Source organism: Poromitra crassiceps (genome assembly GCF_964638095.1).
Source record: "Poromitra crassiceps genome assembly, chromosome: 2".
Taxonomy (NCBI): Eukaryota; Metazoa; Chordata; class Actinopteri; order Beryciformes; family Melamphaidae; genus Poromitra; species Poromitra crassiceps.
Genome location: NC_139624.1, coordinates 47516736 through 47541198, shown reverse-complemented (window position 1 = coordinate 47541198; position 24463 = coordinate 47516736). Strand labels below are relative to the sequence as shown.

Sequence of the window (24463 nt, the reverse complement as noted above, 5' to 3'; positions counted from 1 at the left end):
GTCATCCCCTATCTTGGTCTTGTCTCTGTTTATTAGAACTTTGTTATTATTGTGAACCGCTCCTGCATCTTAATTTTAACCCTTTAATTTTTCATTTTCTATTCTGTTTTTTTTTTTTCAATGAGTGAATTGTAAGGTCCTAGACTCCACCTGTTACATGTCTGCATAAAAATAAAAAAATTAAAGTGTAAAAAAAACCAATAGGTGCGTCAGGGACGATGAAAATTAATTTGGGGACGGAGCCCGGGACGATAGTTGAAAAAATTAAAATAGCCTAAACACACGCTCTGCTCGTTACAATGAAGGGGGATGAAGATGACCCGAACGCAAATGAAACCTCTTTACAACACACACACACACACACACACACACACACACACACACACTAAACAAACATGCGGGTAGAGAGACAGACAGGCAGATAGAGTGGAACTCATGGCGCAAAGTTATTTTAAATGCGAGGCATTGCTCTTAATCTGCTGTCATCCTGCCTCGTATTCCCAGGTGAGCTCCGTTTCCCCCTCTCTCACTCAACGCTGTGGTGTGTGTGTGTGCGTGTGTGTATGCCGAGCCGCATGTCAGACAGACAGAGCTGAGAGCTCTCTCTCCGTCTGTCGGTCTCTCTCTCACCATTAAACTAGCTAATTAAAATGATAACAATCACGTGAAAGATCACCCAACAAAGGCAACCGACGGTGGACTCAAATCGCAGATAGCCCATATATATTCGTCCCATCGACCAACCCTACTGTATAGCCGAAATAATAGTGAACCAATACATATATATATATATACCGTAAATTCCGGACTATAAGCCGCACCTTTTTTCCCGTTTTTTGGCCTTTTTTGGCCCCTGCGGCTTATCTATGGATTTTTTTCAAAAAAAAAAAAAAAAAAAATCTCTTTTTTAGCACTCTTTCTAACTATAAATCCACTTCTGTTTTAATTTCCTCTCTTGCCCTCTTTTCACCACACTGTATGACACTGTATGACACTGTATGACACTGTATGACACTGTATGACACTGTGTGCACTGTAAATAACAACACAGGTGGTGTTGTGTTATGTTGTTTTGTTGAAATGTTAATAAATGGGAGCATTACATATGGTAATTAAACATTAAAACACAATAAAAAAATAAAAAAAAATAAAAAAAAATACCATTAAAACACCCGCGGCTTATAGTCCGGTGCGGCTTATATAAGAAAAAAATAGTCAACTTTGAAGGTGCGGCTTATACACCAGTGCGCCTTATAGTCCGGAATTTACGGTATATATATATATATATATATATATATATATATATAGAGTGAGCATGTGCATGCTTGTGAACATTATTTCTTAGCATATGAATTATTGTAAACTCAGCGGAAATGAACGACATGAAAATATTTATAAAACAAATTATATTTTAAATTTCCATGATTTTTCCCAGGTTTCTCATGACCATACGAACCCTGAAATTAGTTTGTACTTGTACTGTTCAGTAACTTGCAAAATAGTCAAATTATGCTGATATGGGATTATTTTTAGGGATGGGGCCGATCCGATCCAATATCGGTATTGGGTGCCGATATTGGCACTAATTCACGGATCGGATCGGAATAGATTTTTTTATTTTTTTTGCAATTCCAGCGCGGGCCGCACAGGTAAATTCCAGGCTGGCCGTAATTTGCCCATGTATAATAGTATCCTTCTTTGCCTTGTATATTTTCTTAATTTTGTCTGCTTTTTGCAAGGTATATTTAAAAAAAGAATCTTTAATTGGCCTTTGCCTATACTGTATGGAAAAATATTGGTATCGGCATAATATCGGTATCGGCAGATATCCAAATTCAGGTATCAGAATCGGATCGGAAGTGAAAAAATGTGGATCGGTGCATCCCTAATTATTTTTACCGGACTTGGTGAACAGCATAATTTTAATTTGTCGGACTTTGATTAATTATAATGACGGAAACTCAGCACCCATGGTTCACGCCTCATTTCAATCCGGGAGGGTGGATGCCATCTATAAGCACACTCCAGGGCGGAAATATGGCGGGGCTGCTTGGTTCTGTGTAAAAGCATTTTCTGTGGCAACGCTGCTGACAAAACAGTGATTCTGTTGTGAATGGCAAGGCTCCTGCTGGAAGCTTCCATGAAGCGCTGCTTCAGTGCTGCTTCTGAGATGCTTGTGTTGTGAACCAAGTGTAAGAACTGTTTCTGTAGCCTACCTGCTACCTCCTTTTGAAGACCTTGGATTAATTGAAGACCGATAACTATTTTGAGTTTCTAATGCCGACGAAGCAGAAATAACTCCCAATGACATGAAGCAGCCGCGCAACGCAGAGCAGTAAAACTGTCATGCACGTGTGTGTGTCTGTGTGAGAGAGAGAAAGAGAAAGAGGGGGGAGAGAGACAGAGTTGGGACACCTTGGAGAGCTCTGTGGCGCTCATCCTGAATCCGGAGACATATTACATTAAATTGGCCGTTTGCGGGCCCTGGGTTGGGTTGGGTTGGGCTTATTCACATATTTTAATGGGGCAGGCGGGTCGGACTGGCTCTAATGACGAGTTGGGTTTGTGCGGGCCTTAAAAAACCCTGACGCATGCATCACTAGTGGCCAGGGAAAGGGAAGTTTGGGGTCCCCTGCTGGAACTACTACCTCTGCAACCCGACCCAGCAGATGGACGATGGATGGATGGCAATGACCCAATTTCCCCCTCAGACATCAGTAAAGCTGATCTTATATTATCTTAAAAGCTTTGTTCGAGACTGAGGTACTGTATGCGCCATTTGACAAGAGTGACTCCTGCACTTAGAAAATAATTGACAGCACAAAATCCAAGCAAATGATGATATTTTGCCAAGGACAGCAGGATTCAGGCAGTCCTCGATTTACAAAATGACAGGACTTTGGCACGCCAGATCCTCTGTATTTTACAGATACAGTACTGAGGGCTGAAGTTTAGGTATTCTTTTTCACTGAATGTAGGGGTAGTGTTTTTGGGAGCAGGCTCTTACCCAGAGGGATGAAGTCGGAGCTGGACTTGAAGAGTGCAGAGGGCAGGAGCTGGAACTGAAGCACAACACAAATATCCTGGGTCACTTTACCATTCAACACCGCAAAACAGTCTTCTATATTAACCTCTCTATTTGAGCGGAGGATCACAATGGAAATAAGCCTTTGGCTTTATTGTGTACTTAATCCTCGGCAGATGTGTTAATGTATGTAAACTGTCTTCATTTGAAGCTTTTTTATGTGGATTTTACATTGTGTCAAATAAACTACTACTACTACTACTACCTATAACAGTCTATATTAACATATATGTCTATATTAACTCTATATTAACCTCTCCTCTCTCTTCCACTCAAACTCTTTTTACCTCCCCCCACTCATGGGTTAACTCTCTCCATCTCTGCCTCTCTTCTTCTTTCAACCCCTCTTAAAAATTCTAACTCAAAATCTCTGTATTCCTCTTGTCTTTACATTTTACCTCCCTTCCTGTCTTTCTTGGCCTCTCTCAGTCTCTTCCCACCTACATGTCTTTTTTTAACCTCTTGTCTTGCTCCCAGCCATTCATATACAGTACGCCCCCCCCACACACACACAGAGAGAGAGAGAGGTGTTTGAAAACTATTTGAGCGGTAGAACACAAAGTGTCTAAGTTGATGGGTTATTGTCTAGCTTTTTGAATATACAAAATGGTGCCCCACAAGGGTCCATATTAGGACCTATTTTATTTATAATGTATAGCAATAATTATTGTGCTTGCTGAAAGCAAGGCACATTCTATCAAATCCGCCATACTTATTTTTATTCTGTCCACACAAACGTTTGGCGCGGTTTCGTCAATATTCGCGATTAAGTGCAAGTTATTTTCCCATTCACTTGAATAGGGTTTCAAAAAATCTTGCATTAAATTAGCTGTATCTCAGAAACCATACGAGGTACAGCTACCAACCTTGGTAGGGAGGTTCACAGATGGGCCTTTTACTATCCACGAAATAATTACACCAACTGACCTGATGGTGGTTCTATAACAGCCCTCTTTACGTTTTGGTCCGTAACTTTTGAACCGTAGGGTCCACAATCAAAATTCTGGATTCCCGGGATTCCTTGGGTCCTTCCGCATCTACTGATGCCACGACCATTTCCGTTTGAGTAGATTTTCCACCAAACTTGACCAAACCAAAGCACACATCATGTGTGGACTGTCCTGCACAAAAGTGATTTCGTGGTTTTTGAAAAGACTGCACTGTTGCGATATAATCCACTTCCAAACTTCTGTGGGTGGGGCCTATTTCACAAAAATTGCCATAACTCCCCAGAACACATTATCAGATCCTAACCAAACTTGGTACAGGTGTGTAGGGATGTACTCTGAGGGGATTTTGTTTTTGTCATTTCGCCTATAGGGGGCGTTGTAGCAACATTAAGTACCTGTAGCTCACAAACCATAAGAGTGACTGTTCCCAAATTCTACTCTGGCCTAAAAAAATTCAATGATTGACCCGACAGTGGCGCTATAACATCCATCTTTATGTTTTTGTCCATAACTTTTGAACCGTAGCTTCTACAATCAAAATACATTTTTCCCTGGTTTCCTTGGCTCGCCCCACTTTCATTCATTGCTGTGATCTAAGAAATTACACCTATTGACCTGATGGTAGCGCTACAACAGCCCTCTTTACATTTTGGTCTATAACCTTTCAACTGTAGCGTCTACAATCAAAATTATTTTGCCCCTGGATTCCTTGGCTCCTCCCGCTTCTACTCACATAGACCCGCCCAAAACTACTTAGTCCACCCTCACAACCATCTCCAAACCCCGTAGCGACCAGTCGGAAACACCCTAGCAACCAGTTACTACACCCTTGCATCCACCTAGAGACGTCCTAGCTACACATTGCCGATTGGGGCTGCATGGGCAGGGGCGTTGGAAGGGCGCGGGGCATGGCGAGGACAGCAAGCACGGACCCTGATATGTGAAGCGATTTAAGTGTCTAGAAAGGCGCTATATAAATCCAATCAATTACCGGTATATATGGATGCAAATTCATCTTCTTTGAAAATGTCAGATTCAGTGTACCATGCTGTATTGTGATTTGTCTCTGATTCGGGTTTCCGCACACATCATTGCAGTTTGTATGAGAACGTTGAGTCTGTCTTCCTTATACAACCGCAGAATGTAACACAGGTACATTTTTCTTTATAAGGCCATGTTACATGAATTGCCTTCTTATTTATGTTCTCTACAGACTCCTAAAGCTATCAGTAAGTAGCTGCAACCTTCAGTCTCACGGACAAATTATGTACGTCAGTCGTCGAACCCGCACCGTCTTTGTTGAAAGTGCTTTTAATGTTTTTGCACCCTCATCTTGGTGTGAGCTAGTGTCACCTTAAACTAGATTATTTTATAAGCATGGATTATAAGAAGGGCAAATTGGGCCCACGACCAAGTGCATACACCACAATGACACATTAGCAAAAAAGAAGACGACACATTATCAAACTGTCACTATAATCAAGAGAGGTGAAGCAAAGAAAAATCTTACACTGTTTCATGCCATCTCAGCCTTCAAGGCTAACATTGCATGGGGAGCTCTGTACCCCTGCATCTCGTGCCATAGGACCTGCTTCAGCAATGGCGTAACAAAGGCTGATTTAGAGCAACTGAGGAAGTCAACAATTTTCACTCAATCGATTGATGATATCATCACTGATGACATGACTGATGACATCATCCCTGATGACATCCTATCCATTTTCCGTTCCTGAATGAATGAATGTATGACTCACCCCAAAAAGCCTTCTCTTGACCATGCGCGCGCTGTGCACGTGGTAAAAACAGGATTAAGGACTATTTGACCACTGAATGCACATGCGTTAACTGAACACTGCTATAATTTGCTGTCTTGTGTCGGTTTGTACTTTTATGTGAAATGTTTTATGCTTATGTGAAACTTGTTATGCTGCTGTCCAGGACTCCCTTGTAAAAAAGATTCTGAATCTCATTGGGAATATTCCTGGTTAAATAAACGTTAATGGAAAATGAAAAAATAATAACAAAACAATTACGCATAGGCAGTTTCATTTTGGCGTCCTTGTTAACAGTGACTGGCGCGGAGCAGAACAGAGTGAGGCGTGGAGCAAAACAGAGCGATTCTGATGTGAATGGCCAGGCTCCTGCTCAATGTTTCCATGACATGCTGCGTCGCTTCCATTTCCAATGTGTCTGTGCGGTAAGATTATCTTATCTGCTGGAAAAACTAACTGAAATCAAATAAAAATAGGGATGTAGGTGAGAGGAAGCAGATAATTTTGAGTGAAAAATGTATTCATTTTTAAGAATGTAGGATTTATTGTTTGTATTACATACTACCTGTTAAAACTAACCAAAGCCAAATTGTAAACCAACTAAAACTGAACTAAATTGAAATAAAAACTGAAAACCATCTAAAAATCAAAATGAAATTATGAGAAGTCCTGTGCTACAGTAGCCTTGCTCTAAGCACCTCTTTGGTCTCGTCCGGGTCGGTGTGGTCCACAGTCAAAGACAGGTCGTTCTGCAGGTACTTCAGGGCACTGAGTGGCTCCGACTGGGCTTTCTCCTCAAACCTGACCAGCCCAAACACACACAGCCAAACGTCAAACACACTGCGAGCTGCAGTACCACCAACTGACCACTAGATGGCAGCATGAGTTCAGCAATCATATCCTCAAGCTTCAGTAATTAGTAGGGTCATCTGTGGCACTTCCGTGACCGTGGAGAGCGAAGGTCCGTTTCTCAATGGATTTGTCATCTAGGAGGGTTAATAAACAAATTTAGCCCGGGTGTATTTTTTAAAAAGGCGGGGAAAATATTTGAGAGACCAAAATCCAAAATGTCTGCCGTGGAAATGAACTTTTTAATGCTTTGACCTACAATGATGCACAATACATGGTTTCAGAGCTTATTCTGGTCAAGGAATACATATTTGGTGTTTATATAATGATTTGACTTATTTTTTACCTTCAAATCCAAGATGGCTGCCAATTTTGAGCTCTAAAAGGCAGTTTTTTCAAAATCGTCATAGAGCCTTCATATTAGGCTTGAATGACAGGTCTTCTCATGATGAGTTGAATAATATACAGTATAAGTACACAGAAGTAATCTCTGAGGTCATTAAAGTCAATGTTTGTGTGTAAACAACAGTTGCTGATTTGCGGTTTCCCATTAACTCATTCAGGGCCAAAGACGTCTTTGACGTGTTATCAGGAATAGCCCAGAGGGCCAATGACGTGTTTGACGTGTTTTTGTTTTTATTACTGCAGGGCGTAGTTCAAACACTTCCCCAGCCTCTGACATAGTATCAGGTCCCTAGCATATAAGACAACACGTGAACAAACACATACCGCAGCTGTTGTTTTGAAATTGAGCAAGAGGAAAAGCAGAAAACGGGTAACGCTTCCTTGTGCAGACAGGAGAAACGCCATTGAAACGCTCGGCGCGCTGCACGAGCTGGAGTCGCCTTCCTCTGTGCCAGCCGGGAGAAAACGGGAGAAAGTAATCAAGAGATGTGTTTGATCATCGGAGGAATGAGGAAATGATCGATCAGTTTGCGAGGGCGGTGAGGACGTGTTGAATAGCCGAGGGGAAAACGGGAACGATCAACTAGCAGGGAGGATATGACAGGGAGACATGGACGAGGACGGGTGTACCAGAACAAATCAAAATAAACACAGGAACAGCTAGGCAGCAGCGGGCAGAAGGCAGTCACAGCAGCCCGCTGTCTGTTCTCAAGAGCTATTCAGTTGGTTCATGAAATCGCTGGGCTGCGTGCCCTCCAGTGTTGCTCCTGGCCAATCCCAGCGCCACAGAGCGTGGTTATTGCTTATCCTATGTGGGGTTAGAAATCTAAAAGGGGGATCGTGTGTGTGTGTGTGTGTGTGTGTCTGTCTGTCTGTCTGTCTGTCTGTCTGTCGGTGTGTCTGTCTGTCTGTCTGTCTGTACACTCACTCACACCGAGTAAACTGTATTGTTGAATGTAAAAAAAAAGCACTTCATGTGTATATATATATATATATATATATATCTTTTTTTTTTTTGTCATTTGTGTCCTAACGAATAATATTTACATGTCTGATGTCAATACAGTTCAAAATAAAAGAATTGAGAGTGAGTTCTGCCTGAGATTGTGCCCTTTTACAAAAATTGCCTTTTCTGCAATTTCTTTTCTCAGAGAGACCTTTTGGGTGAAAACAGGGTGTATATAAATGGATATAAGTAGAGTACAGAACATGCTAAAAGCTCACTTTTTTTTCCTGGTGAACCCAGAGACGTACATCTTCATTTTGAGGTATTGCAAATCACTTTGGTGCTAATAGATAATTTACTGTGGGTCTTGAAAGATGACCAACAATTATGAAAATCTTTGGCCTGTGCTAAATATTGGCAGTCCTAAACTGGCCATGAATGAGTTAAATAGGGTAGGCTACTGAGAATATGGTGTCCAGTTCATCCCATCACATTTTCATAATGAACCAAAAACAATTTTGCACTATAGCCTAACATAAAATAATATTCTGTATACTATGCAAAGCTAGCAAGGTTAGTTGCTTGAGCTGAATTTAAAGGTCAACTCAAAACAAACAATGAAATTAACTTTGAAATTAAAACTGAATCCTAGGCTACTAAATTTCATCAGCACACAGTAAAGGAAACTTGTCTTTGAACTCAGCTGACTGTCTAGTCCTAATCCCTGTTGTGCAATGTCCCTTTTCAGTGAAGTTTTAGTTTTTGTTAAGAGTATGGACTTTTAATCTTGACCTTGTTGGTAGGCAACGGCCCTTTTTCAGTCAAGCATTTTCAGATTAGCTCAGTCAGTCTGTGAAGCAGTCAGTGTCAGCACTTGCGCGAGCTCGCTTTTTCTCTAACTAATGTTAACATTACACACTTTAAGACACTTTGTTTGAGGATATAAAAGGAGGTACGGTGGTGTAGTGGTAAGCACTATCGCCTCACAGCTCGAAGGTCGTGGGTTCGATTCCCACCTGGGACGATGTGAACGCTGAAGGAATGCGTGCCCGTCCGCATGTCCTCGAGTGCCCACCGCCCGGGTGGGGTCGTCAAAAGGGCCTTTCTGTGTGGAGTTTGCATGTTCTCCCCGTGCCTCCCGGGGGTTTCCTTCATATAGGAACCCCCTTCACCAAAAACATGCAATATCCTGGTTGCTAATGTGGTTCCTCCTCTGGTCGTTAAGGGCGCCTGTTCAGAGGGAGGGGAACTGGTTGGAATAGTGTGAACCTCCCACGTGCTATGTCCTACCGGTGAAGCTTCCCCTGTCAGGTGAAAAGAAGCGGCTGGCTAACTGCCCATGTCTCGGAGGAAGCATGGAGCCAGTTTTGGCTCTCCCCAGACCGGCAGAGGGTGGAGTAGCAACCAGGATAAAGAAATTATGTTAGCACTAATGGGGGATAAAAATGGGATAAAAAATCGGGGGGGGGGGGGAATATATAAAAAAAATAAAAATAAAACTTTGTTTGAGGTTATCAACGTTATTCACTAGTCTAAAGATAGTTCTACCATCAAGATTCAAGAACATATAAAACAAAAGCAAAAACTATTTTTATTTGCAGAAGTCATCATTGATATTTGGTGTTAGCTAACGTTAGGTAACGTTATTATTTTTAGCTAAAGTTAACACGTTCACTGCCATTGACGTATTAATACGTCAAAAATAATCCAACGGTTGACTGCCAATGACGTATTAATACGTCAAAAAAAAGATTTTTTTTTTTTTGACCGTGGGATGTGCATCTAACCCTTTTACATCTCTTATATAATTATTGGAGCCACCGAACGTTTACAACCCATTCCACCGAGCCACTAAGTGGCGACAGTGCCCTCCTGACTAGAGGAAGGCAAGCAAAAAGCAGCCATTCTCATGAAAATGGATGGGGGAAAACGCTTTCGTTTTCGCGCTGATTGCTGGCGATGCGAGATTGCAAATTTGCATAATAGATTACAGGTGGAACACACTTTGAAACACGCAGCATAAATATGACCAGAATCGCAAAAGCTTCTCTCAACCAAAACTCCAAGAAGCGAGCGAGTCCATCCAGACTTCCTCAAACAGCGGCCACGCAGACAGGCACAGGACAGCAGCAAAGCAGTGAGACTGGTGACAAGCTTGTGACGGCCGCTGCAGCCAAGAAGAACGCCCACGGAGGGAGGAGTTGGAAGCAACTCTCCCTCTCCCTCTCGCTCTCTCCCTCTCTCTCTCTCTCTCTCGCTCTCTCTCTCTCCCTCCCTCCCTCTCTCTCTCTCTCTCTCTCTCTCTCCCTCTCCCCCTCTCACTAGGATTAAACCTAGTGCGTCTCCGGGAGAGAGAGAGAGAGGGAGGGAGAGCGAGAGGGAGGGAGAGAGAGAGAGAGAGAGAGAGAGAGAGAGAGGGAGGGAGAGCGAGAGGGAGGGAGAGAGAGAGAGAGAGAGAGCGAGAGGGGGAGGGAGAGAGAGAGAGCCAAAAATGAATGGTTAAAGTGACTGTTCTATCGAATTTCACAAAAAGCCATTTATCTCTGAATAATTTTTCTGACGCTGAAACCATGCTGTATTCAACTGCTAATGCTTACATAACTACTAACTCTACAAACTAACTCTTTTAGACAGAGAAAGCACACATTCTATTAGTTCTTTTGAGATATTGTGTGTTCACAAAATCTTAGCAGAAAAGAATCCTCGGGTCTTGAAAGATGAGCCAGAATCCTCAAAAAACCCCTCTGGCAGAAGCTAACTACAGTAAAAAAGAAACGTCTGGCAGTGAATGTGTTAATGTTATCTGTCTCCACAATTCTGTCAACTGACATATGCATTTGCTTTTGAAAATAAACAGCGTATAACAGCAATATAATATAACAGTAATATAATAGCGAGTTGCTTTCCCTCCCAATGAAAGACAAAGCACACAATGTCCTATGAATGTGTCCTAAAATGTGACAAGCCTTGCAAGCCCACCGATACAATAAATCAAGGCAAATGGGACAGCTTACAATTAAAAGCCCAAGACTGGTCAGGACTTGATAAATTTGATGATGTTTACACCACCACCTCCTGGGAAGATGGGGCAACCAATCGGTACATGCATTCGTCATGTTATATTTCTATTTAATCTTCAGTTATGCTTAAGCAAGCCAGGCTGTTTATTTTCAAAAGCAAATGCATATGTCAGTTGACAGTTAACTTTAGCTAAAAATAATAACGTTACCTAACGTTAGCTAACACCAAATATCAATGATGACTTCTGCAAATAAAAATTGTTTTTGCTTTTGTTTTATATGTTCTTGATGGTAGAACTATCTTTAGACTAGTGAATAACGTTGATATCCTCAAACAAAGTGTCTTAAAGTGTGTAATGTTAACATTAGTTAGAGAAAAAGCGAGCTCGCGCAAGTGCTGACACTGACTGCTTCACAGACTGACTGAGCTAATCTGAAAATGCTTGACTGAAAAAGGGCCGTTGCCTACCAACAAGGTCAAGATTAAAAGTCCATACTCTTAACAAAAACAAAAACTTCACTGAAAAGGGACATTGCACAACAGGGATTAGGACTAGACAGTCAGCTGAGTTCAAAGACAAGTTTCCTTTACTGTGTGCTGATGAAATTTAGTAGCCTAGGATTCAGTTTTAATTTCAAAGTTAATTTCATTGTTTGTTTTGAGTTGACCTTTAAATTCAGCTCAAGCAACTAACCTTGCTAGCTTTGCATACAGAATACTATTTTATGTTAGGCTATAGTGCAAAATGGTTTTTGGTTCATTATGAAAATGTGATGGGATGAACTGGACACCATATTCTCAGTAGCCTACCCTATTTAATGGGAAACCGCAAATCAGCAACTGTTGTTTACACACAAACATTGACTTTATTGACCTCAGAGATTACTTCTGTGTACTTATACTGTATATTATTCAACTCATCATGAGAAGACCTGTCATTCAAGCCTAATATGAAGGCTCTATGACGATTTTGAAAAAACTGCCTCAAAATTGGCAGCCATCTTGGATTTGAAGGTCAAAAATAGGTCAAATCATTATATAAACACCAAATATGTATTCCTTGACCAGAATAAGCTCTGAAACCATGTATTGTGCATCATTGTAGGTCAAAGCATTAAAAAGTTCATTTCCACAGCAGCCATTTTGGATTTTGGTCTCTCAAATATTTTCCCCGCCTTTTTTAAAAATACACCCCGGCTAAATTTGTTTATTAACCCTCCTAGATGACAAATCCATTGAGAAACGGACCTTCGCTCTCCACGGTCACGGAAGTGCCACAGATGACCCTACTAAATCAGGTTCTCCATCCTGGCCCTGTTGTAATATTCCAGGACTTTCCACAACTAAGTCAGACAGGTTCAATGACCTAATCATTTTATTCAGGGTTCCCACACCTTCTTAACAAATTCAAAGACTTTCCAGGCCCAATTCCCTCAAATTCAAGGACCCAACATGGCATAGTTTGAGACATGGATCAAGGTTACTGTTACAGCACTAAGAATTTTGATGAGAACTAGCAGGCTTTACAGAAGCTCACAGACAACAATGAAAGAGAGGCATGAATGTGTGAGAATGTGTGATAGGGCTGCAACTAACGACTATTTTCATTGTTTAATCGGTCAATTATTTTCCCGATTCATCGATTAGTTGTTTGGTCGATAAAATGTCAGAAAATGGTGAAAATTGTGGATTAGTGTTTCCCAAAGTCCAAGATGACATCCTAAAATGCCTTGTTTTGTCCACAACCCAAAGATATTCAGTAAGGAGGAGTAAAGAAACCAGAAAATATTCACATTTAACTCATTGAGTGCCAGCCACTTTTGGAGAACGGACGCTCCCAGTGCCAGAGTTTTCAGAGCGTTTTCAGTGATTTCTCGAGGCCCACAGAATATTGTGTGATATTACTATGTAAACACCGAACACGCAAAAAGAACAAGGAGACTCTATTGTATCATCAGCAAAAAAAAGTTTATTGATACCATTTTCCGTTCTTTAGTTATGAGCCGGAGAAGATAGGTCAAAAACAGCAAAAATATGCTTTTCTATCAGGAAGCTGAGATATTCAGCCTTTTGTGAAATGCATTATTTCAAGCACATTCACTGACTCTAGCTAATATTTTTTTGATGATGTGACCTGGTTTAGTTCTGTGGTGCATGCGTGCCCCACCCCCCTGTCCCCCCCTCTCCCCGCCTCTCCCCGAGTCAGCTGTAAACTCCTCCCCACACGCACAAAGTCTATTCGGAGCCTCTGTTTTTGTGCCGCGCGGCTCCTGGCAGCTCACAGCAGCAATGAGGAAATGCCCAATGCGACTGCAGGTAAGGGTTGGCCCTTCGGCGTTGGGTGCTGCCTTTCTGGTGTGTTGAGAAACTATCTATGCAGACAGACAGACAGGCAGAGGAGCTGCAGTTGTGTGCGCGGATTGATTGCTGTTGGCAAGCAGCCCAGAGCCATCATGTAGATGGCTCTGGGCTGCTTGCCAACAGCAATCAATCCGCGCAGCATGAGCGCGGTTTGTTTGATCACGGCTTTGTCAGGCTGCTGTATTCCTGACATTTCTGTCATCTGGAGAGCACTGTCGCCACCTAAGGGTTCTGTAAAATAGGTTATAGACCTCCAATAGCTACTATAGTTGTACAGGAGCTGCGGAAGGCTTTGATCGACGTCCCACCGTCAAAAAACGCATTGGACGTCGAAGGACGTCCGTGGCACTCTACGTCACTATTTAATTGGACGTCGAAGGACGTCCATGGCACTCAATGAGTTAAAGGCCCATTATGTAATATTTGGGAAGAAATTAACGTGCACAAAGTGTTTTTATTTATTACCAATGAGTGAATGTTCCGTAACGTAACTTAAAAAATTAGACCAGGCACTAGGGTTGTGCGATGTCAGGAATTTATCCATCGTGATTATTTTACAGTGAAACATCGTTTTGCACGATGCCATCGTCATTGGGGTGGGGGTTGGGGGAATAATTCATTATTTATTAAGTCGCTGCGTTGCTGTAATGCGTTCACGTTAACAGGACAGCTGAGCCTGAGCTCTACATGATACCAGCAGGCTTGAATACTGCTCTGTGCTACAGCACAGAGCCACGCGACTGAAGTGGGCATCGGCTGTCACTAGCAATTTGAACGGCGCAAAACTAACGTTAACGTTACTCACCAACAACGTGTGTGTGTTGAATTTAACTAGCTGGCAGAAAACCCACTGAATTACTGGCTGATATAACGTTAGATTCGCCTGGCTCTGGCTCCTCAAGCAGTACTGCTGTAACAGCTAGCAGTAGCCTAGCTGCTGCTGCTGCTCGATTTCTCTCTCAACTCTCTCCAGTCTCCTCAACCCTCTCTTATTAGGTTCAAAAGCCCACGCGAATCTAACGTTATATCCGCCAGTAATTCTGTCACTTTTCTGCCAGCTAGTTAAATTCAACACACACACGTTGTTGGTCAGGATCTGACAGTAACGTTAACGTTAGCCTGCGCTGTTCAATATTGCTAGTGTTGTATCAATCAACTTCAACTTTCACTTTTGAAACAGGCGAGTTAAATTCACATTTGAAGACTTGTACTCACTGTGGGTTGAAAACAGGAAAGAACGTGAGGTTTCTTCTTTCTCTTAAAAGTTTTCACAACAAAAGAACTGATTTCTCGTGCGCGGGGGACGCCCCGGCGACATTAAACAAGCATACCCAGTGCAGAGAAGCACTAGAGCGGAGGAGGGGGAGGGGAGGCTTCTCTGAGTCTGAACTGGGGGCGCTCGTTTAATGCTGCCGGCGCGTCCCCCACGCGTCACGGTAAGTTGACTTGGTATGTTTTATTATTAAAACGGCACAAATTTAATTCGAACAGATAATTAATCACCATGATCCGATGTAGAAGGCTCAGAGGTCGATGGGGGGTCGGCCAATCACGAATGGTCGATGCCATCGTCCATCGTGCCAACCCTACCAGGCACGTCTCTCTACATTAATCCATTATTGTGCTGTGCTATGAGCAGCTTCTGCTCCTCTCGGGCCCAGGTTTAGCAGAAAACCAAAACCGGGCGGGTGTGACGTTTCTGCGCATTCACAAGCCTGCCTCTCAGCGCTTCTGCCAGTAAATAACCAGAGAAGAAGATACACACAAGCTAACGTTACGTTAGCTACTAGGGATGTTCATTTTGAAAATTTTCCAAAATCGATAATCGGTGAGAATTAACGATCAATTATCGATTATCGATTTTATTAATACTTAGAAAATGTTCAATATTTTCAATTTTTTTTTTTTTTTTTTTAACAAAATGAATGCCTATGGCAGAAAATACGAAAGACAACGTGTTCTCCTCAATGAACTCTTTATTTCAATGTGTCTCCTCTCCAACACTGCTGTCCCCGGCGCATGCCGGTTTGAATTTCTCATGTTTAAAACAGTTTTGTTGGCACAAAGGCCCGTGCCCAGCCAGAAAACTAGAGACTATATGAAGCTCCACCTCACGTTAGTCGGCTGTGCAATGGAGTGGGGCGAGGAGAAACGAATTCCACCCAAACCTAGTCCAAAAAAAAAAAAAAAAAAAAAAGTTTTTTTTTTTTTTTTAATAATTAAAAAATCGATCCAAATGCCACAGGATCGATTCCAATCCTTAACGATCGATTATCGATTTTCGATAATTGATGAACATCCCTATTAGCTACTGCAGTCAATGAACCTCAGCAAATAACCTGCAACAACAGAGTCCAGTAAAAAGGCCACACAGAAAAAGGAAAAAGTTTTATCTAGTGACTAGTGAAGCCTGTCTGGCCAAACGGCAGCAATGTGACCGACGTCGGAGGGAAACTAGAGTCGGGGGCTGTGTTTTCGGTTCATGGAGGGACCTTTTACATTAGCATACTAACTAGCATACTAGCTAACTAATATAGCTAATCGATTTACCACCCAGAAGCTCCACTAATAACATTACCGTCTTGTGTGGATAATGTACCAGTCGTAAATATGCCTAATGTTACTAACGTTATGCTTATGGAACATTGTTTGACTGCAGTAACAGATCAAGTCACAGAGTTTGTTTGGTCATGTCCAGCTCATGTCAGCCCCAGGGGAAGCAGGCAGCTAGCTCCTGGCTCATGCTAATCTTAGTATCCATTTCCCCGCAGCCAATGCAAGCCAAAACATGACCAAACATGCCACAATAACATCCATTAATTCGTCCAGAATCCTTCCCCGCCGTCCAGGGGCTGATCTGGCTGATAAATTGTCCAGGTTGCTGTTTTCAAGTGACTTTCAGTTTAATCAGCTAATGTTGATGTTTTGGCCAGGCAGAGCTGGGGTCGTGTGAATATGGTGCACGTACGGCAGCGCGAGCACAGGCTGCGTGCAGTTACTCCAACAGCCACCAGTGTCAGTAAGAGTTACGGAATGGGCCTTTAAGAAGCTGGAATCAGATAAATTTTACTTTCCCCCCCCTTACAAAGTTACTGAAACCGATTAATCAATTATGAAAATAGTTGCAGATTAATTTAATAGTTGACAACTAATCGATTAATCACAGCTCTGTGTGAACACTTCTCAACTGTGTGCTTACAGTGATGAACTTAAATTTGTATTATTGCACAGAATATATAAATTCAAGCACTTTCAATGACCCATGTCTATTGATGTCTATTTTCAAAACGTCATGATACCACCCCCCCCCAACAAACTCACAAACTTTCAAGGATTTCTAGGACCCGTGGGAACCCTGTTTATTTTCTTACACACATTCTGCTATATTCCTGTAAAGTGGCCCGTTTGTAAAAGTCCCTGACACTCCCCAACCGTCCCAAATGGCAGATGTGGTCCAAACTGTTTTGAGGGGAACTGGTGTGTGACCTGTATTTCCTGATGAGGTATCTGCAGTGGCGGAGCAGGTACTCCTTGGAGGGCCGACACAGTTTGAGGGACCAGAAGTCGTCCAGACGCATCTTGGGAGAACAAGACTTGCCCGGGTTTCCACCGAACAGGTAATGCACCTGGAGACACATGCCACAGAGGTCACATTAATGCACCTGGATACACATGCCACAGAGGTCACATTAATGCACCTGGAGACACATGCCACAGAGGTCACATTAATGCACCTGGAGACACATGCCACAGAGGTCACATTAATGCACCTGGAGACACATGCCACAGAGGTCACATTAATGCACCTGGAGACATGCCACAGAGGTCACATTAATGCACCTGGAGACACATGCCACAGAGGTCACATTAATGCACCTGGAGACACATGCCACAGAGGTCACATTAATGCACCTGGAGACACATGCCACAGAGGTCACATTAATGCAACTGGAGACACATGCCACAGAGGTCACATTAATGCACCTGGATACACATGCCACAGAGGTCACATTAATGCACCTGGAGACACAGGCCACAGAGGTCACATTAATGCACCTGGAGACACAGGCCACAGAGGTCACATTAATGCACCTGGAGACACATGCCACAGAGGTCACATTAATGCACCTGGAGACACATGCCACAGAGGTCACATTAATGCACCTGGAGACACATGCCACAGAGGTAACATTAATGCACCTGGAGACACATGCCACAGAGGTCACATTAATGCACCTGGAGACACATGCCACAGAGGTCACATTAATGCACCTGGAGACACATGCCACAGAGGTCACATTAATGCAACTGGAGACACATGCCACAGAGGTCACATTAATGCAACTGGAGACACATGCCACAGAGGTCACATTAATGCAACTGGAGACACATGCCACAGAGGTCACATTAATGCACCTGGAGACACATGCCACAGAGGTCACATTAATGCAACTGGAGACACATGCCACAGAGGTCACATTAATGCAACTGGAGACACATGCCACAGAGGTCACATTAATGCACCTGGAGACACATGCCACAGAGGTCACATTAATGCACCTGGAGACACATGCCACAGAGGTCACATTAATGCACCTGGAGACACATGCCACAGAGGTCACATTAATGCAACTGGAGACACATGCCACAGAGGTCACATTAATGCAACTGGAGACACATGCCACAGAGGTCACATTAATGCAACTGGAGACACATGCCACAGAGGTCACATTAATGCAACTGGAGACACATGCCACAGAGGTCACATTAATGCACCTGGAGACACATGCCACAGAGGTCACATTAATGCAACTGGAGACACATGCCACAGAGGTCACATTAATGCACCTGGAGACACATGCCACAGAGGTCACATTAATGCACCTGGAGACACATGCCACAGAGGTCACATTAATGCACCTGGAGACACATGCCACAGAGGTCACATTAATGCACCTGGAGACACAGGCCACAGAGGTCACATTAATGCACCTGGAGACACATGCCACAGAGGTCACATTAATGCACCTGGAGACACATGCCACAGAGGTCACATTAATGCACCTGGAGACACATGCCACAGAGGTCACATTAATGCACCTGGAGACACGTGCCACAGAGGTCACATTAATGCACCTGGAGACACATGCCACAGAGGTCACATTAATGCACCTGGAGACACATGCCACAGAGGTCACATTAATGCACCTGGAGACACATGCCACAGAGGTAACATTAATGCACCTGGAGACACATGCCACAGAGGTCATATTAATGCACCTGGAGACACATGCCACAGAGGTCACATTAATGCACCTGGAGACACATGCCACAGAGGTCACATTAATGCACCTGGAGACACATGCCACAGAGGTAACATTAATGCACCTGGAGACACATGCCACAGAGGTCACATTAATGCAACTGGAGACACATGCCACAGAGGTCACATTACTTGTTAGTAATGTGACTTAGTTACTTAGTTAGTTACTTGGACAGTCCAGTAAAAATGCTCAAATTACTAAGCAACTAGCCGACTACAATGTTACATCGAAGGTAACACCTTATTTGGATAGTCCACCTACAGAGAGTCTATAGAATATTTGTAACATTTCAAGAGCTTATTAGTTGACCTTCAACAATTCAACTGTTTTGCTTTGTCTGTCGATGTTTGTCCGTAGATGTTTAACAGATTCTGTTTGCTTCCTGTTCCACATGCCTGATTCTCATCACCTACAGCCACTAAAGGGTATTATTATTATTCTGAGAATATGTAGGTTTCTGTTAAACATCTACAGACAAAGTGAATTGTTGAATTCCTGAAGTATGCCATCAAGGAGCAGCCAGGGCGAGGCCGCGCATCGGCCGAGCTGCATATGTGAGCTGCAGGGCCAGCTGGGCAAGCTGCAGGGCGGGCGAGGCCGTGTAGCGGCCGAGCCTAGGAATCGAGCACACGTAACGCGCGAGATCCCTAGTATATATATAAAAGGGAGTAAATGGGTTCTGTCTGTTTCTCTGCCATTTTTGTCCCACATTGGATGATATAATCAGTGATGGTCACTCGAGCAATTGTGATTTCACTGATGATGTCACAATAGCCACTTCTAAACATGCAGTCTGGACCATGCTAGCCAGAGCAGGAGCGGCCGTTTCAACCCGCTCCAGCGCTCACGGCCGGTCCGCACTCGATACAGATTTCACCCGCTTGCACTCACCGCTCCGCTCTGCTCTAGGGCTGTCACGATTCCTCGAGTACCTCGAATAACTTGAATAATTAAAATGATCGAGGCCAAAATGATTCGCCTCGACACGGCATTTAGAGAGTAGAGACTGTTTCTCACGGACGCTTACTGGTGTGGCACAGCGCTCTTCCGGTGTAAACACGTGAGAACACATGATCGCAGACAGACCAGAGACGGACCCCGCAAAATGGAACGAGGCGGCGGAGAAAGCAGACAGGAGGAGCCGGGAAGGGAAGAACCAGGGCTGACAAAGCGACCGAAACTGTCTAAGTGTGGGACCATTTCACGCTGAAAAAGGACACAAACTCAGTGGTGTGCAAGACGATACTTGCATATCACAACAGTACCTCGTCAATGCTTCAGCACCTGAACCGTAAAACATCCAGTCTACACATCCACCAGCGCATCTACGTCGAGCGGAGCAAGGTAACGTAACGTTAACTATACACAACGCTAATGTAAATGTATGCTAATGATTGCTACTTGATATTAAGACTAGTAGTAGTTGTGCTGCTGGCTTGCCACGTTGCCAATATGACTATTAGTAACTGCATTCACGCTGCATTTTTGTGATGTGGCTTGCCGTTTTCTGTGAGAAATACAAAGCTCAACCTAACATTAACGTTAGCGGCTAATTTAACAGCGTTGTGTGTGTGTGAGTGTGTGATCACACTAGCCTGTTGGTGTGTGAGAGAGAGTGAGTGTGTGTGAGAGAGAAAGAGTGTGTGTGTGGAGAATGTACATTTACACACCCTAGACCGGTCGACTCTTCTCATGATGATTGCAAACAACTATTTAATTGGTGCATTTTAGGCTCCAATTATTACACCACCTGACCTGTTATCTTGCTATTCTGATATTTGTGTCAATAATAGGCAAACAGGTCTAGGGTGTGTAAATGCGCATTCTCCAGTTTTGTTATGAACTTACCTAATAAATATCAATATGAATTATTATTTCACCTCTTTTTCAGCGGATCACAGCGTACTATGGCCAGCTTTGTAAGGACGGGTGAAAAAGATGAATGGTGCCACTGCCAGTTCTATGCAATTTAAAAATAAAAATGTTGTTTTTTCTAAGAAAGAAACTAATGTACCGGTAGTTGTTTATTTGAAGAGATTTATCTTATTTTTTGGTGTATATTTACGATAAGCCTTTGAAAACACAAAAAAGGGTTCTTATCCGATTACTCGATTAATCGATGGATTATTCGGTAGAATACTCGATTACTAAAAGAATCGATAGTTGCAGCACTACTCTGCTCAAAAGAATAAAAAAGATAAAAGGGCCAGGTTGTTTTAATTTGCGTTTAAATCGCTCCGGTACCACTCTGGTCCCCGCTCACTGCTCAAGCCAAAATCCCCCCACTCCGCTCCACGCTCCGATTCCGACACATTCAGGCGATAACGTGGGCTGGCAATGTGCCAAAAAAGTGAGCGCTTGCCTTTGTTACATCGCCCAAAAGCCGGCAGTCAAAATAGTGGTCGCATCGTCGCACTAACGTTAACCTGTGGATGATTTTACAAGTGGCATTCAAGTCATATCTGATTAGTTTTCAATTTATTTCTCCCCACAAAATTGGGCTATATGTCTCGATATAGGCTGATGCAACCATAGCCCCGTTTGGCGTAGTACGTGATCGTCGTCGTCTTGCTATGATAAACATCACATTAATTTAACGGTTCTTGATTATACAGAGGTAGGCCGACGTCAAATGTATTACCAGACGCCACTCTTCAATTCGGCATTTGATCCACGGAGATGTTACTGTAAGTGAATAAAATGTCAATTCTGGATGTGAGTGGCCTGAAATCCCGCTGTCTTCCTCCGTTAAAACTGCATGTTTTTGAATGGAGTTTGGTTAAAGATTCGCTAAAGCTGTTCGTTTGCAGCACTTGGAAACCGTGAGTTTGCTCGTTTAATTCATTGATATAAGCGATTTCGTGAACGATTAATTAATTAATAGACTATGTGAACGTTACCGGGCACGTATAGTAAGTAGTAGGCTATCTCCTTGTTGCATTTTCAAAGTGGGCGATGGGGGTGGGGGGGGGGAACGATTCAACTTTTACTTGTTTACTCACCTATATTTGGCTCTCTTCCAAATAATCCAGCCACGTAACTAGAGATGCTGCGATCGAGATTTTTCAATTCCGATCCGATTTCGATATTTTAGCTCAAAACCGATCCGATTCCGATCAAATTTCGATACCCGATTCGATACCGATTTCGATCCGATACCGATACAGCACATATTTAAGTCTCTCTATGCTGTCTGATAGCTAGCAGGCAACAAACATTTTTAGGGTTAGGTATGTATGTGTGTGCTTTGGTAATATAGTATGTAAACGATTTAGTTCATCTAATTCATTTCCATGACTTTTCCATAAGTTCTTAACCTGTATTTTATGCACACCTGGGGTAAAAAAGAAGAAGAAAGAAAGGGCAAATGTTGTGAGCAAAGATGGATGATTTAAAATTCCATAGCTCTGACCTAAGCAAATCTGACATCACTATTGTGATATAATATTTTTTTTTAGTAAAGTGTATCACAGCGGTCTGAATTTTGCATGGGGCCAGTTCTATAGTGAGGCATGGAAAGCCTCACTATACGCCATCATATCTGTGTCGTTTCACTTTTGACTGAAAAATGATGCCTGTAGTCTAGATTAAAGAAAATACATGTATGTGATGTTGACAATTATGTAGGCTATGTGCGCATTCGTTTTCCTTATAGATCGAGTGCTCCGCAGCTAGCTACGTTAGCTTGCATGTAACGTTAACGTTAGTTGATTTTGGAGACACAAACCCTGGACGTTTCATTTTGAGTAGGCTAATGCATGAGGTTCTCTATGGTTTACGCCAGCTCTGGGAGTATGAAATGCTTTAAATGCGGGGGTTTTGGTCACAACAAGCTTGTGGAGCGCTGCCCTGCAACTAGATAACCAGCTAGCTAACGTTAGCCCCGTTAGCCATCATCACAACAGCTAACATTAACGCCAAAACAAATCCGCTGCCTCATCCCCACGTTTGGTTTAGCGTAACGCCAGCTCAGACTTTCCCCTAATCTCAGAAACCTTGCGGGACATGTATTGCAAATTGCAATAGTGGTTGTTTTGTTATAATTTGAAACTGTCAGACAGCCACACTGGGGGCGGCCATGTTTGCCAGTCTATGGTGCGGACGCGTGATTTCGAATCGCACATAGGTTAAGGACGGGTGTGTCTGACGTTTTGGCCCTGGCCATCCTAGGCTCAACGCGGCCTCTGTGTGCTGCTGCTGCTGCTGCTGCTGCATGCTGGATAGAAATCCTGGAGCGGAGTCATGGAATGGAGTGCTTATATCGGAGCCTTGGATCGGTCATTTTCGCTGGAATCCGATCCGATCCGATCCATGTTTTTTGGCTGATATCGCGCCGATATCCGATCACATGATCGGATCGCAGCATCTCTACACGTAACTACGTCCATTCATGAAATTATTAAATAGCACCGGGACATTAATGATTTGTAAAGTGCCATTTAACCACTCGCCCACTCAGACATACATGATCCGGGACATGAGCTGCCAGTGTTAAACAACAGCCGTTTTGCCAATGCTGCGAATCCTGTACTAGGGGATCAGATGGTAATGATCCGCACTCGCAGGAGTGCGCATAAGGCAGATAATTGTTTCTAAACATGCAGGCCGACCGGCTAGCAGCTGGTCATAATCCGGATTTCACTGCATGTTTAGAAGGGGCTAATGCAGGGATACTCAACTTGCTTTGCCCAGGGGCCACTTTCGTGAAATGATAGGAGGCCAGGGGCCAGTTAATAAACAAACAATATAAATTTCTCTGTAGCGGATTGTAGATTTTTGGGGTGTAAGCCAGAGTTTAGTCTGACAATGTTGTGCACACCGGATAGTTAGTTAGGTTAAGTACATACATAAGTGCCCCTGGGTAGCGAGCAGACGGCAGTATTTGACAATTTAGCTGGAGCTCAGTCAAACTTTATTTCACGTTAGTTTTGATTGTGAATTCGATTCTAATTCACAATTAAAACTAACGTGAAATTATTAGAAAATGATCGGGGGGCCAGTCTGCACCCTGTCGCAGGCCGCATCTGGCCCCCGGGCCGCAAGTTGAGTATCACTGGGCTAATGTCTATGACATGCAAAGTTGAGCAATTGTGCGCTGAGTGATGTCACTCGAGCACTCCATGATCTGATTAGTGATGGTCACTCGGGCAATTGTGATGTCATCAGTGATGCGAAGTTGAGCAATTGTGCGCTGCACATGCCAATAGAGCAGGTGAGGCCATGCAGCAGCTGAGCTGCGGGCGAGGCCGCGCAGCGGCCAAGCAGCGTGTCCGAGCTGCAAGGCGGGCTCGCCCACTTTTCCTCAGCTTCCGTTCCATCAGAGAATTCCCCATTCATTTTCTCCATAGACATTTCAAAAAATCCTTATATATAGTTTTAAGTGTGGAACCAAGCCAACCAGCCACCTACTGAATTATGAGTGACCATATAACATTTAACTTGGAGCAAAAACCAAAAATAAAAATGGGGTGGAGGCGGTCGACAAATATACTTTTTTTCACGCTTTAAAAAATATATATATTGCTGATTGCTCAGCCTCCGACACACCTCTCATGAGGAACGTGAATATCGTTAGCAGTCCCCTTCTGTGCTTCCCCGCCTTGTTTGTGTTTGGCATGTTTAACATTAGCATGTTTGTTTCCCCCACCGTGTTCTACGCTAAAGTCGGCCCGACATAGCTTGTAAAACACATGGTATTTGCTGATGTGGGTAGCGGTTAGAATCAGGATGTCTCGCACCAAGTGGACTGA

General features: G+C 43.2%; 1 protein-coding gene across 2 annotated transcripts in view; it reads right to left on the bottom strand.

Moving 5' to 3' along the window:
* mkln1 (muskelin 1, intracellular mediator containing kelch motifs) overlaps nucleotides 1–24463 on the bottom strand; it is a 118884-nt gene that overhangs the window by 8361 nt on the left and 86060 nt on the right. For both annotated transcript variants that reach the window (XM_083660467.1, XM_083660468.1), the window contains exons 15-17: nucleotides 16876–17015; nucleotides 6506–6608; nucleotides 3008–3062 (exon numbers count right to left, since the gene is read on the bottom strand). In XM_083660467.1, the coding sequence (XP_083516593.1) occupies nucleotides 3008–3062; nucleotides 6506–6608; nucleotides 16876–17015 (298 nt within the window). The remainder of the gene's footprint in view (nucleotides 1–3007; nucleotides 3063–6505; nucleotides 6609–16875; nucleotides 17016–24463) is intronic.